This window comes from Lepus europaeus, chromosome 21, assembly GCF_033115175.1.
Source record: "Lepus europaeus isolate LE1 chromosome 21, mLepTim1.pri, whole genome shotgun sequence".
In the NCBI taxonomy this organism is placed as follows: Eukaryota; Metazoa; Chordata; class Mammalia; order Lagomorpha; family Leporidae; genus Lepus; species Lepus europaeus.
In genome coordinates, this window is record NC_084847.1 from 13176867 (window position 1) to 13192474 (window position 15608).

A 15608-nucleotide genomic window follows, 5' to 3' on the forward strand; every position below is an offset into this window, starting at 1 on the left:
CTGAAGCCAGCAGCCAGGAACTCCATCCTGTCTCCCTTGTGGGTGGCAGAGGCCCAAACACTTGGGCCATCTTCTGCTGCTTTCCCAGGCCCGTTAGCAGGGAGCTGGGTCAGAAGCCAGGAAGCCAGGACTGGAACCAGCGCTCCACATATGGGACGTGGGCTGCGTCTTAACCCACTGCACTACAAGGCCAGCCCTGCAGTCCCGGGAAGGGGTTTCTGCAGGATGGCAGCCTCCATTTCCTAGCTGGCGTGCCTTTTGCTGCTGCGTTATTCATTACCCCGGGAAGCTGTGCTCATGGCACTGGTTATCCAGCCTCCTGAAGATTTTATTTGGTTGGCAGGGTGACAGAGAGAGAGAGAGAGAGAGAGAGAGAGAGAGAGAGACAGAGACATCTTCCTTCCGCTGGTTCGTTCCCCAAATGGCCTCCATGGGCCAGGCAGTAAACAGGAGCCTGGAGCTCCATCCGGGTCTCCCACGTGGGTGGCAGGGGCTCAAGTACTTGGGCCATCCTCCACTGCTTTCCCAGGCGCATTAACAGGGAGCCGGATCAGAAGCGGTGTAGCCTGGACTTGAACTGGTGCTCTGATGTGGGATGCAGGAGTTGTAGGCAGTAGCTTAACTTCCCGTGCCACAATGCTGGCTCTTGGATACTGTTTTTTTCTTTTTAATTTCCTTTACTTATTTATTTGAGGAAGAGAGAAAGAGAGAGAGAGCTCCCATCTGCTGATTCATTCTCCACATACTGCAGTAGCCTGGGGCTGGGCCAGGCTGCAGCCGGGAGCTGTGAACTCCGTCTGGGTCTCCTGTGTAGCTAACAGGAAGCTCAGTGTTCAGGCCAGCAGCAGCTGCCTCCCAGACTGCACATCAGCAGGGAGCTGGAGCCGGAAGCGGAGCCAGGTTCACCCAGACAGACCCTCCAGTATGGGATGCAGGCATCCCATGCAGCTTCTTAGCTGCTACCCCAAACACCCACCCTGGATGCTCGTTTCTTGAACACGTTTCTACGTCATTAAGGGCTATTGTTTTTTCTATGCTGAACATTTTAAATGCACGTGCCTTCCTAATAGAAAACATGCACAATGTCTCTTAAGATTTCTGTTATGGAAAAAAAAAAACCATAAGCAATAAATACCTCATCATAATGTTTCCGAAATTGATAGCTCTGAACCTTTTAATAGAAACCTAAGTTATTGCTTTGTGGGCAGCAGGGGCCCAAGCCTCCGGGTCCTCTTGCACTGCCTTCCCAGGTGTGTCAGCCGGGACTTGGAGCAGTCGGTGCTCAGAGGTGACGCTGGTGTCGCAGGTGGCGGCTGCACCTGTTACACCACCACGCCGGCCCGGGTACAGGTTTTCCAATGCTCCTGCTGCAGATTTCGATTCGCACCCCAACCACCCTGGCCGTTTACTCAAAAACGATGAGCCCCCTGCTCAGGGGAGCGGAGCAAGCTGGTGTCACTTACACATCTCTGTTTTCTCACCTGTTCGCCACAACCCTTTCCCTTGCTTGTCCCCAAGAATAATATCACCCTGGGATAGTTTTGGGCCTGTGAGATTGATGCTTTTCAGGCTTTTCCTGTCTTGTTCGGGTGGATGAATTTCTAAATCTAGTAACTGCTCTCCTGAAATTTTGAGTAGCCCAAAGTCGATTCTGTTCTCACCTAAGAAACAGGTTTAATTGTTGGCATTCCTGCCCCGTGCCTTTATCTGTATAATATTCGTGCCTTCACTGTGCTTGCATGAACAGTCGTGTGTGTGTGTGCGTGTGTGTGTAATGGACACAGTGAAGATCTATTGCTGTTGAAATTTGCTAATGAATGACATTTTAGGTCAGTGCTGCTAACTTGCATGTGTCTTACATGAATGTTTTGTATGTTTTGATAACTTTAATAACTTCAGGTGATGTCTTTGTAATTTTTAAAGTGCAGCTCTAACATGTATTGAAACTACCAATTAAACAATGTCTTAAGATTTTAAGATGTGGTCGTGTCTATTTGAATTCATGGAGGCTTCTTTTTTTTTTTTTTTTTTTTAGTTTTTGACAGGCAGAGTGGACAGTGAGAGATAGACAGAGAGAAAGGTCTTCCTTTGCTGTTGGTTCACCCTCCAATGGCCGCTGTGGCCGGCGCATCGCACTGATCCGAAGGCAGGAGCCAGGTGCTTATCCTGGTCTCCCATGCGGGTGCAGGGCCCAAGCACTTGGGCCATCCTCCACTGCACTCCCTGGCCACAGCAGAGAGCTGGCCTGGAAGAGGGGCAACCGGGACAGAATCCGGTGCCCCGACCGGGACTAGAACCTGGGGTGCCGGCGCCACTAGGCGGAGGATTAGCCTGTTGAGCCATGGCGCCGGCCCATGGAGGCTTCTTGTCAACACTCCATCGATCATGGAAACCTGTCGATTTGCTCTTTGCCTTTTTCTAGAATCAGGGAAAGAAGTGTTTAATGCAGTCACCAGATGAGTGCCTTAAAGACTCCTGGGCTCTATGTGTGTGTGTTTTAAACTGTTAAGTTTAAAATATTTGCAGCATTCCTCACCCACTCCCAGCGACACCAGTGACACCAGCGACACACTGCTGCTGCTGCTAATTCTGTCCTAGAAAACTTGAATACACTGCATGTCATGTGTGTGGTGTTTTCAAACAGGTTTTTTTTTTTTTTAAAGATTTATTTTATTTATTTGAAAGAGTTACAGAGAGAGGTAGAGAGAGAGAGAGAGAGGTCTTCCATCCGCTGGTTCACTCTCCAGATGGCCGCAACAGGTGGAGCTGCACTGATCCAAAGTGAGGAGCCAGGTGCTTCCTCCTGGTCTCCCATGCGGGTGCAGGGCCCAAGCACTTGGGCCATCCTCCACTGCTTTCCCAGGCCACAGCAGAGAGCTGGATGGGAAGAGGAGCAGCTGAGACTCGAACCAGTGCCCATGTGGGATGCCGGCACTGCAGGCTGGGGCTTAAACCCACTGCACCACAGTGCCGGCCCCTGTATTAATGAAGTAAATTCCTGCAGTTACAAATCTGATAGTAACTTCCAACTTGCATTAAGTATTGGAGAAGAAAGTAATTAATTTGCCAGGGTGGAACTTTAGGGTCTGACTCCTAAGTGAGAATCTCTGAGCTTATCTTCTATGTGTGTGTATACTAGTAAGTTCCATTTGGTGCATTTCATTTCCAGTGCATGGGGTCCAATTGGAATTTACTTGTTTAATTGTGTGATTTTATACAAAATAAATATATAAAGGAGATAAAGCTCCCTTAAAAAAAAAAAAAAAAGATGGATTGATTTGAAAGGCAGAGCCACAGAGAGATCTTCCATCTGCTGGTTCATTCCCCAAAGAGCCACAACAGCTAGGTGTGGGCCAGGCCAAAGCCAGGTGCCAGGAGCTTCATCCTGTCTCCCATGCTGGTGACAGGGGTCCAGGTAACTGGGCCACTTTCTGCTGCTTTCCCAGGTGCATTAGCTGGGAGCTGCGTCAGTAGCAGAGCAGCCAGGGCTCAGAACCCGTTCTCTGATATGGGATGTCTGCATTGACAGCAGTGGCTTAACCTACGGCACCACAACGCTGGCCTCTCCCTTTATCTTTAAAATGAAAAAATATTAGACGTTTGGTTTTATGTGTGAGGATGGAATTAGAGGATAGTATGCTTTCTCTTTTTAAATTTTGCTTTCTCATTATAAAATTATGTTTACTACAGAGAAAAAAATTCCAATCACTCCTAGAGCTGGCGTGGTTCAGTGGGTTAAGCTGCCTCCTGTGGCATATGGGGGCTGAATCTGATCCCGCTGCCTGCTACTGTGCCTGGGAAAGCAGCAGAGGATGGCCCAAGTGCTTGTGCCCCTGCCACACGGGAGAGCGAGAAGGAGTTCCTGGCTCCTGGCTTTGGCCTGGCCCAGCCTTGGTCTTTATGGCCATTTGGGGAGTGAAACCAGTGGATGGGAGATTCTCTCTCTCTCTCTAACTCTGTGACTGTCAAATAAATCTTTTAAAATTCCAGTTGTTCATAAGCACTCTGTGGACATCCACTGCGTATCAGCCCATTTTTCATTCCTGTAACAGATACCTGAGGCAGGCTGCTTTTTGGCTCACAGTTGTGGAGGTGTGAAGTCCAGGTGGTGAGGGCCTGCTTGTGGGCAGAGCCCTGATGGACACAGCATGATCGCGTGGCGAGAACCAGGGAGCACATGCACATGTCTGTCCGTCTCTCTCTACCTCTTCTTGCAAAGCCGCTCGGGTCAGTAACGGGGCTCCCCCTCACGTCCTCATCTGAATCTCACTGCCTTTCCAAGGGCCCCACCTCTATCTAACTCCAGGGTTGGAATGCATTCCTGCCTTTCAGTGTCTCAATGGGGACTGAATCTCAGCTCCTGAAGTTTTGGAGGGAATTCAAACTGTTCCCCAACCCTAGCACCTGTCAATCTTGGCATGATGGAAATTATGGAGGGAGGGAAGAAGGGAAGAACTGGGGATTCTCACTTGCTTTTCACTTAATAAAAATGTCTTCTTGTGTTAGCAAAAGTTCTTTATAAATATGTCAGTAGCTACATAAAACAACATCATACAGATGGATCATCATTTTTAACACTCTGCTGAACATTTTATTTCCAGAATTTTCCCATCCATGAACCATCAACATTTTTTCTCCTTAGGAATAGATTTAGATGAGGGATTATGGCAAAGGTTTCTAACATCGTAAGGCTTTTTATTTACACTCTCAGTGACTATATGAGAATGGCACATCAATCTGTCACCATTTATTAGTTCTGTTCCTAATTTAAAATTATTGCAGTGTGTTCATTTGAATACCGTAGAGCAATATAAAAACAAGGAGGAAGTTTAATTCAGTGACTTCACAGTAGCAGTGTGTCATAAGCTGTTTTATAGGAACTAGGATGAAACAACCCATCCAAGGTTGTGGAGTAGAAAGTGGAAGTGTCTTTATCCCAGTCCCAGTGTGGAAAGTGGTAGAACTCAGAGATGGACATTCGTGGTTTTTTTCTGCCCTTGTCTACATATGTGACTCACCTGAAAAATTATTTTTCTTGGACAGAATTCTAGGGACAGCCACGTTGATGGGGTATGCGTGTTGGAAAGTGTGGTCTGTCCACGCACTTTGGAAATTACCATTGTTGCTGGGAAGTCTATTAAACGTCTTGGAACTGCCTTTAAATTCGTAACATTTCCTAAAAAAAGAATTCATTATTGTTATGGAAAAGTGTTCTTCTCACTTGTATATTTTCAGTAAGCCATAAAGCTAAATGACAATTTTTTGACATGTAACTACATACAAAGGCCTACAGATTTTTAAAGATCATGAATAAAGTGTCCAGTGAAGTAGCAAAATAAGCGTTACAGTTACGTTATTTCATTCTTTAAGGAGAGCAACAGGACCATCCAATAAAATACAGGAATGCCCTACCTTTCCTCAGTTAAGTGTTTTTCCTGGCTAAAATAACGTTTATCTTAGACTGTTGCGATATCAGCGAATCTTGATACTTTAACAGGCTGCATTAAATTATTTTCGGGAAATAAGACATAAGCACCACTTTAGAAAGTAGGAAACGTGTTGCTCAATCTCCCCTCTCCTTTCGTAAATGACAGTTGGCAGCAATATACATGCACAGCAGCCATACAGCGAACCAGACACAGAAAATAACGTGTTCTCTGGAAATCTACAAAATAGCCTGTGGTTTCTACTAATTTAAAGATCAGTCAGGATATAAATAGATAAAAATCTGTCTCCATAAATAATTTCCTGATGGTCTTGTTTCCCAGGAACTTAAGGGGGAAAATCTAAACCCCATGGGGATCCTGGACAGAGCAATTTAGCTTTCTCACTTCCATGGCAACGCAGGGCTCCTTTACCAGCCATATCCTGCTTGATTGATAGGGATCGTATCCAATTCACTCTTTGCATTTGCAGTTTTCAACCAATAGAATGGAAGCAAGGGCCTAAGGGCGTTTCCGCCGGTGCCGGGGGAACGCCTTCCATACGTCTGCCGTGCGTCATCAATCTGCGCCAAGAGCACGATTGGTCCGCTTCGCTCAGCCGAGCGGCGGCTTTGCTGTCCCCGCGATGACTTGCTCCGGGGCGGCAGCGGCTCGCTCCTTGTGGCGGCTGCGCGCGAGTACCCGGCGGCCCCTCTCAGGTAAAAAGATGGGGGATGTGCGGTCGTAGTCCCACACTGGGTCTGCGAGCCCGGGCTCGACTTTTAGGTCGGAGAGGTCGCGGTGGGGGACGTCACAGATGTGCGACCGGCCGCGTGACGTCAGACGTACCCGTCGTACGCCGCGACGGTGGCGGGAAGAGAGCAACCTTTGAAGGGTTGGAGAGTGGCGCGACTGCGCTCTGACGCCGGGGCGTCGCTCGAGGTGTGCGTGGCGGCGCGGGCTGAGGGACAGAGGCCGACACCGAAAGTCCATTGTCCCCAGGGTGTCGCCGCTCGGGGCTTGCCGGGCTGTGTCACAGCAAGACCACGCCGGCCTCGGCCTCGGCTCCGAGCTGTTCAGAAATGCGGGTTCTCGGGTCCCGCGTCTGACCCGCGGGGGCCACCTGTGTGTTCTGGCGAGGCCGCGAGACTCGGGCTCGGGGCCCGGCCCCTCCGAGAGCTGTCGCGGGGTCGTTTTCTCAAGGTGAACTCCCCCGCGCGGTCCTTCGAGCCTTTCACACAGGGTCCACCCGTACCTAACGCGGTCCTCCCCCGGGGCGGTGTCCCGTGTTCAAACGAAGTCCGTAGGAACAAAATCGGCACGCAGAATGGAAGGCCATTATCGTCTAACCCAAGTGCGGGCGTGATGATAAAAACGCACGACAAACGAGAAGTCACGGAATTGTGCCCCTCCCGGGGGCCTTGTGTCAGATACCAGGCTTGGACTCAAGACCAGTCTTCTTTCTGGCAAAAATAAAATAAAATAAAAATTAGCAACCACTGAGTAGATGTTAAGGACATTCTCCTTGATGAAACCACAGAGGTTGGAAGCCACCCCATAAATATGTACCATTTTTATGTGTCAACAGTTTTTTTTAAAGACGATTGGAAGATAATTTAAAGGAAACTCAATCTTACCATGAGGGTAGTAGCTAATTTTATTTGAGAGGCAGAGAGCTCGCTCCCTTCCTCTGGTTCACTGCCCAAATGCCTACAACGATGGGGCAGGATGTCGAGCCAACCCAGTCACTTGGGCCAGCACTGCTGCCTCCCAGGGTCTGCAGTACCAGGAAGCTGGCGTCGAGCCAGAGCTGGGTATTGAACCCTGGGAATCCAACACTGGATGCCAACGTCTCAACCATTAGGCTAATGCCTACCGTGGGTATTAGTTAGTGCATGTTCATATACCGCTTCACGTCTCCTAATTACCACCGTTGGTATTGGGCCAGACTTTGGGAAAACACAGATAGGAAATGACACATCTGAGCTCCTAGCAGGACCTCAGTTTTATTTTAAAGTGCGTGACAAGGCAGGCAAACCTCGTAGGACCACTGTAAGAATTTTGATGTCTTGTGGAGCCAGTGTGCCTAACAAGAAGCATCGTCCGTTTTTATTTATACAGTTTTGTTGCCTCCTGCATCTCCTTTTATGAGAACTCAGAGGTGGGGTTCCCCCCCCCCCATATATTTACCCTTAAAAAGGAAACACTCTGATAATTGCCAATTTTGTACGTAAGAAATGGCGATTTTGCTTGTGCAAGGTTGGTGGTAGAGACGGGACATGTATTTCTGACTGCTGGCCCCTGCCCTCCCTGTGGCCCATCCCATACTGTAGAAGGACACCTTGCAGAGACTGTGCATAGAGACAAGTGGCAAATGTGATACTCGAGCACCCCCACCCGCACTCCAGCAGGGTCATTTAGTAAGTGCCCGAATCTGCAAGAGGAGCACAGGGCTGGGGAACAGTCCAGTGTGTGTGTGAACTCGTCCTGTAAACTTAACTCCTGCTGTTTCTCGGAAAATAACAGGGAGTACTGGTTTGTCCCTCATTCTTTCCCATTAAACGTGTTTGTGGGTGGTGGTGACGAGTGAAAGAACAAACAGATGAGACGATTCGAGGCAGAGCTCACTCTCCATTTTCCGTCACTGGGCCTTGTCTGGAAGCACCAGTCCTTGGACGGGCTCTGCTGACATCGCCCAGTGTCCACAGTTGTTCACGAGTGGACGGCAGCGGCCCACTGGGTGTCTGGCAAGCACAGGTCTGAGTGGCGCGTTACACTCGGCAGGACTTGGCCTCCGGCTGCTTCTTGAGTCAAATATGCACAGTGAGATGGAGCAGCTCGTGCAGAGGAGTGGCCCAAAGCTGGGGCACAAGACTTCAGAGCCCCCTGCTACACTCTTTGGTTTAAACCGTGGAACCACTCAAAATCCCACCAAGACCACCCCCACCATCTTTAAAAAAAAAAAAAAATCAATTATTTACTTTCATCTACTTGAAAGAGACTGAAAGAGATCTTCCATCTCCTGGTTCGCTCTCCGAATGCTGGCAACAGGCCAGGAGCCCAGACTGCATCTGGGGTGAGAGGCCCAAGCACTGGAGCCATCAATGCTGCCCACCAGGGTGCACCAGCAGGGAACTGGATCAGAAGCAGAGCAGCTGGGACTTGAACTCTGGTATGAGCTGTGGGTGTCCCAAGAGTGGCTTAATCCAGGCCATCATCTTTTCACCAAAGCACACACTCCTTTAAATGAAATAACCACACATGTCCCCCAAGTGCATTTTCCACACATTTCTGGCAGTGGAAGTTAGCCTGAGTGACGAGAAGTACCCAGAAGAGACACGGAAGCCCCAGCCCAGGAGCCCTGAACCCAGGTGACTTCCTGGTCTCGGTTTTTCCATCTGCAAAGTAGAAGGCATACACCTTACACACCGAAGCATTTGGACGCTGAAGAGGTGAAGCCGTGGCTTGAAGGCAGTGCCTTTAGGTGTGGGCATTTTACAAGGGTTGAGAGTTGTGGTTCTCAGCCGCGGCTGCAGAGAGAGAGAGAGCTTTTTAAAAAAATCAGTGTGGGGGGCCAGTGCTGTGGCGTAGTGGGTAAAACCACTACCTGCAGTGCCGACATCCCATATAGGGTCACCAGTTGGAGACCCTGCTGCTCCACTTCCGATTCAGCTCTCTGTTGTGGCCCGAGAAAGCAGTGGTGGATGGCCTAAGGCCATGGGCCCTGCACCCACATGGGAGACCTGGAAGAAGCTCCTGGCTCCTGGCTTTGAATCGGCCCAACTCCGGCTGTTGCGGCCAGTTGGGGAGTGAACCAGCAGATGGAAGACCCCCCCCCCTCCTTTCTCTCTGCCTCTCCTTCTTTCTCTGTGTAACTGTGACTTTCAAGTAAAATAAATAAATCTTTCAAAAAAAAAAAATCAGTGTGGGGGCCCTTCCCAGAGGTCCTCTTTCTGAAGGCTGTACAGGGACTTCTGTGCAGCCTGGGTTGGGGAAAGTGGCCGGGAGGGGTGGACAGCTGGATGGAGAGCCTCACCTGTCCAGAAGCGTTTCCAGATCTGCAGAGGCCCAATGTGCAGCCGAAATATGGGTGTTTTGGTAAAAGTCGAATGCTTGCATGCTGCGGTGTAAACAGAATATACCAAGGGCCCCACCTGGCCCCACCATGCGAGCTCTTTTAGGGGCTTGTTCTCCAGCGCCCCGTTCTCCTACCTGTGAAAGGAAACCTCTCGCCTTTACTGAGAGTGGGAAACGCTTGCCTTGCAGCTTGTGGGAGAAGAATTGGTGTGAGATTTCGCAGTTCAGGAACGACCTTAGACGATATCAATTGGGCGGCTGTGGATAGAATAATCCGAGTGGATCACGCTGGGGAGTACGGAGCGAACCGCATCTACGCGGGGCAGATGGCCGTGCTGGGTCGGACGAGCGTGGGGCCGGTCATTCAGGTGGGTGCCGCTCTGGCTCTCTCAGCCTGGGCTCCTGCGCAGGTGCACCTGAGGGCCCTCAAGGAACCAATCACAGGAGGCCGTGTGCTCCCAAGGAAGTTGTCTCAGAGAGCGGGAATTGGTTTTGGGGAGAGAGGGGGAACAAAAAGCGTGTTGTGTTTCAGTGTAAACACAGAAGGCTTACGGCGGAGAAGCAGGTGCACAGTGTATCAATGGTCCTAAAATGGCATGGCAGGGCAGGCTATAGTGAAACAAGAGTTGAGAATCACTTCATTAGACGGAAGCACGGTGTGCTGAGAGCTTGTGGTCCTGCCCGGTGGAGTGCCAGAGGACAGGCTGTGTACCGCGGGCAGTGGCCCACTTCGTGGTCACAGGCGCCTGGGCTCACATCCTGCTCTCTCCCTCCTCTTGCCTGTGTGACTTTGAGGTCACATGGCCTCTGCGGGCCTTCATTTACATATTGCTGAATGGATTGACAACACCTGCCGCATTGGGTTCAGGTGGGTGCAGACTCGTTAGTGCAAATTAAATTGCCTGCCCGAGTCCTTGAGCGAGTGGCTTATCCTCTCTGGCTCACCTTGTGCATCTGTGTAGGGGTGACTGTAGTTGCTGTGTGGACTGGATGAGCTGTAGTAAGCAGCGCTGGTCATCTCCTGGCATTTAGGAAGTGCTGTCCAGGTGTTAGCTGTTGCTGTCTCTCTCCCGTTTTCCTTCTGTGTAAGCGATAACGTGCTGGAAAGAAAGTACACAAAACCTAATAATACTCTGCCTCCCAATTTTGAAACAGGTTAAGCGTCTCATTTCTCATGTGTGTGGGCCCTGGTCATTTAATGGGCACCTTGTGGGCCTGAGGGACTTTGGCTGGAGTCCTGGCCGGTGGCATTCCTGTCTGGCATTGAGATGATAGACTCTCTTGGGTTGTTGATGCTCCCTTCTCAGTGTCAAGGATTCCTGTTAGTCTCGTGCTTTACTTCATGTGTGTGGTTTTTAAAAATTATTTGAAATGCAGGGAGAGAAGACAGAGACTTGAACCCAAGCACTCTCTTACGGGATGTGGGCGTCCCAAGCACCAGACGCCCACGTGTCTTCATGGGTGCTTTGATGGGGAGGGGAAAGACAGCAGTCTCGGCGCCAGCACTGTGGCGTGGCATTTTAAACTGCTGCTTGCAACCCTGACATACTTTATCAGTCCGCTGGTTCGAGTCCCAGCTGCTCCACTTCTGATCCAGTTCCCTGCTAATGAGCAGTTCCCTGCCAGCCTTGTGGGAAACCCAGAAACCAATATAGAGTTCCTGGCTCCTGACTTCAGCTCGGGCCAGACCTGGCTGTTGAGGGTGTTTGGGGAGTGAACCAGTGGACAGAAGATCTCCCTGTCTCTCTCTCTCTCCCTCTCCTCCCCGCCCCCCCCCCCCCCGTCTATAGTCCTCTGCCTATTTTTTTTTTTTTAATAGCAGCTATCATTTTCGCCATTTGCTTCCTGTCTGCCACACGACGGGCCTTGGGGTGTCCTTGCTGTGTGGCAGGGGGCCTCCATGGGATGCTCGCACGTCTCTGTCTCTGTGTCCCTTACAGAAAATGTGGGATCAAGAAAAGGACCATTTGAAAAAGTTCAACGAGCTGATGGTTGCATTCAGGGTGCGGCCGACGGTCCTGCTGCCCTTTTGGAACGTGGTGGGGTTTGCGCTGGGTACGTATGCGTGTGTCCAGCAGAGCCTGGGCGAGCTTAGGGGCTCGGGGTGACTCAGTCTGCCAGCACCGCATCTGCAGTTCCTGCCGGGTCCTCTGACAATGTTTTTAAAATTTACTTAGTGTTCTCCCAAAGGTAAATTGACTGAGGTGTTTGTTTGTTTGTTTGTTTTGAAATTTATTTAAGATGTAATCTAAAAGTCAATCCTTTCATACACAGAAAGTACAATAAAAAAAATCAGTGCATCAGAGCTGGCGTAATTCAGCGGTAGCCAGAGCTGCACACTCTTTAAAAAAGGGAGACGAGCGAATGGTGTGGCAGGTCCAAGGCACCCCCGAACACAGGCCGTCTCTTGGCCACAGTCAGGAGGTAGGACGGGTGCTGTGCAGAGAAGAGCTCTCTCACTGTGTGGCGTTACCCTGGGGTCCTCGAGCAGTGGGTCTCAGCCCAGGGCGAGTCTGTCCCCCAGAGGACACGTGGCAGTATCCACAGACCCTCTCAGAGGTGCTGCTGACAGTGAGGGGCAGAGGTCGGGGACACTGTAGGATGTCCTGCGGTGCCCAGCACAGCCTCCTCAGCAAAGATCCGTGCAGCCCCAAACGTCAGCGGCCCCGAGGGCGAGCAGCCCGGCCTCAGACCGGCTCCCTTTCCCGAGGTGGCTGCCCCATCCCTGACCACTCTGGCCATGGCCGTTTCAGGGGCCGGAACCGCCCTGCTGGGGAAGGAGGGCGCCATGGCCTGCACGGTGGCGGTGGAGGAATCCATAGCTCACCACTACAACAACCAGATCAGGAAGCTGATGGAGGAGGACCCTGCGAAATACGGGGAGCTGCTGCAGGTACTTGATTGTCCTTGGGAAGGGCCTGGGGGTCTGGGGCAGCGCCCTGGAGCACACGGAGGCACAGAGAGGGAAAGCTGTCTGCCCTGGTCACACAGTGAGCGTGGAGCCAGGACTCGAGCCACTGTCGCCTGCCCCGAGGCCTGCCTGTGTCCACCCTTGCACTCCATATCACTGGTACAGTGCTGTGAGCGCGACGCCCTTACGTGAATGAATGGATAGCCACAGATGATTTTTCACAGCAAATAAGGGAACTGTTTGTTTACTTACTTATTTGAAAGAGACACAGGGACAGAGTGAGTTCCTGTCCCCTGGTTCCCTGCCAAATGCTCACAGTGACCACAGCTGGGCAGGGGCCAAAGCTGGGAGCCAGGAACTCCAGCCAGGTCTCCCGGGTGGGTGTCAGGAACCCAGTTACTTGAGCCCTCACTACTGCCTCCCAGCATCTGCACTGGCAGGAAGCTGGAGTCAGAGCAGGAGCCAAGCATGGGATTTATTTAAGATGGAATCCTGGGGCCAGCGCTGTGGCGCAGTGCGTTAACGCCCTGGCCTAAAGTGCCGGCATCCCATATGGGTGCCGGTTCGAGACCCGACTGCTCCACTTCTGATCCAGCTCTCTGCTATGGCCTGGGGAAACAGTGGAAGATGGCCCAAGTCCTTGGGCCCCTGCAGCCATGTGGGAGACCTGGAAGAAGCTCCTGGCTCCTGGCTTCGGATCAGCGTAGCTCCAGCTGTTGCGGCTAACTGGGGAGTGAACCATCAGATGAAAGACCTCTCTCTCTCTCTCTCTCTCTCTGCCTCTCCTCTCTCTGTGTAACTCTTTCACATAAATAAATATTTTTTAAAAAAAGATGGAATCTTAGCTGACATTCTAACTGCTGGCTAAATGCCCTGCTCTTTAGTCTTTTTTTTTTTTTTTTTAAAGATTTATTTATTTGAAGGAGTTACAGAGAGGGGAGAGAGACACAGATGACCTTCTGTCTCCTGGCTTACTCTCCAGATAGCTGCCACAGCCAGGGCTGGACTAGGCTGAAGCCAGGAGCCGGGAGCTTTTTCTGCGTTTCCCACGTGGGTGCAGGGGCCCAAGCACTTGGGCCATCTTCTGCTGCTTTGCCCAGGCGTATCAGCAGGGAGCTGGATTGGAAGAGGAGCAGCTGGGACTTGAACCTGTGCTCATATGGGTGCCACTGTCTCAGGCGGCAGCTTAACCTGCTATGCCACAGCACTGGGCCCTCTTTTAACATATCAGAGATTGGCAAACTGGCCTGCATCAGGCCACCTGTCTCTATAAATCAAGGTTTAACAGCCACACCCACTTGTTTGCATGTCTAGGCTGCCTCCCTCCCATCAGGGCAGAACCGAGTGGTTGGTTGCAGAGGAGCCTGTGTGAGCAGCCCTTAGCAGGGAACGTTTGCCCTCGGCTGTCTTAGGCTAACCTGGGGCCTCGGCCTCTCCGTGAGACTGCTGAGCAGGTGAGTCAGGTGCGACCTGCACTGCCGGCCTTCTGTTTGACCAGGTGATACGGAAGTTCCGGGATGAAGAGCTTGAACACCACGACATCGGCCTCGAGCACGACGCAGAGCTGGTAGGGACCTGCCTTTCCCTGTGCTTGCAGCTTAAGGGTAGAGGTTTCTGTTCCCAGGAAAGTAAATCTTACTGTGGCAGCCCGAGGGAAGAAAAGGGGCCAGGTCGCTGTGACAGACAGGCAGCCCCGCTGCTCCCGGGAGGGGCGTGTATCCTCTGGGCCCAGGGCACCTTTCTCCTCCGCCGTGAGACACCAGCTGATTCCAGGGTTTGGGCCGGAGCAGAGGCCTCTCTCCCTTTCAAACTAGGCCCTGGCACAGCTGTTTCTGCCCCCAAATTAAAGTGTTTCTCGAGTCTCTTACCCAGAGAACCCCGAGCCCTGCCCCAGTAGCCTTGGGTCGTCCGAGTCCAAGACAAGCACGTAACACCTCTCTTTGGTTCGTCTCTTGCTGTGCCGCAGGCCCCGGCGTACTCCGTCCTGAAGAGCATCATCCAAGCCGGCTGCAGTGTGGCCATCTCTTTGTCAGAGAGAGTCTGAGCTGTGTCCCCGTAGCCAGCTCGGGGAGGCGGGACAGCCATTTTGCGAGTGGCTTGGACGGAGAAGGAGCTGTACGGTCCTCGTTGTTAATTCTGTTGTTTCTGTCCTGTTTTTGCATTAATAAAGCGTTCAGCGTTGCTTTCGCTTTCGCCGTGAGGCTGACAGTTCCCAGCGCTGTCCCAGCACAGCAGGTGAAGCTACTGGTTGTGTGCTCTCCCGACTTGCTCCTCCAGCCGTCAGCAGGAATCATGAGTACGTTCGCAGGGGCCTTGAAGAGGGAAACAAACTTGAGTTTACTGAAAACAAAAAGCAGTTTAAAACAAGGAGGGGTTTAAGACTGACCAAGCACGAATAGGAAGTCCATCAGTACAGGGTCACTGTATCAGATCACGTTTTGTTACTTTAACCAAAACACCCAAGAGGGGCTTCTTGGGTGGGAAAGGCTTGTCCCCATGCGGTTTGCAGGCTGCAGTTCAGGACTGGGTGGCCCCGCTGTCCAGTGTCTGCGGGGAGCCCCTCGCGGCAGGTGTGGAGCAACAGCGAGGCAGAACCAGAACTTAAGTGATCGACCCTTCCACAGGATCCACTGTCCGAGGACACACCCCCGGTGGCCTGCAGACCGCCCCCGACCCACCTATCAGACGCCGTGATTAGACCAAGGCTCCACCCTTAATCCACTGACCACTGACAGGAAGGCAGCAGAGTGTCAGAGGCTTGCAGTTCTGGGGAGACAAGTCCTACGCAAGCCCTAAGGGTCACTGTTTCTCTTGAACCGTAGGTGGGAGGGCGTTGTGGTCTGAATGTGACCTCCCTACATCCATGTGAAAATCCTCGTCCCCAAGGTGATGGGGTGGGGGTGGAGTCCTAGGAGCAGGATCAATGCCCAGGGGCAGGCACAGCACTTCAGGTTGCTGCCGGGGATGCTTAGTGATGGAAATGTCCTGGAATTAGCGGTGACTGTTGTATACCTTGTGAATATGTGAAGCCCACTGAACTGGACACTCTAAGACGGAGAGTTTGGGGGTGGGCATTTGGCAGTGCTAAAGACCCCTCTTGGGGTGCCCACACCCCACTTCAGAGTGCCTGGTTGGAGTCCTGGCTCCACTGTGATTCCAGCTTCCTGCCAATGCGCACCCAGGAGGCAGCGTGTGGT

The 15608-nt window shown here is 51.7% G+C and overlaps 1 protein-coding gene across 1 annotated transcript; it reads left to right on the top strand.

Annotated features, from left to right (window-relative positions):
* Positions 1-6019: 6019 nt before the first annotated feature.
* On the top strand, positions 6020-14619 carry COQ7 (coenzyme Q7, hydroxylase). Its single transcript, XM_062180481.1, has 6 exons — positions 6020-6142; positions 9690-9868; positions 11441-11555; positions 12254-12393; positions 13910-13978; positions 14378-14619. Exons 1-6 carry the CDS (start codon positions 6070-6072, stop codon positions 14453-14455), a joined length of 654 nt encoding a protein of 217 aa, XP_062036465.1. The 5' UTR covers positions 6020-6069; the 3' UTR covers positions 14456-14619.
* Positions 14620-15608: the final 989 nt, after the last annotated feature.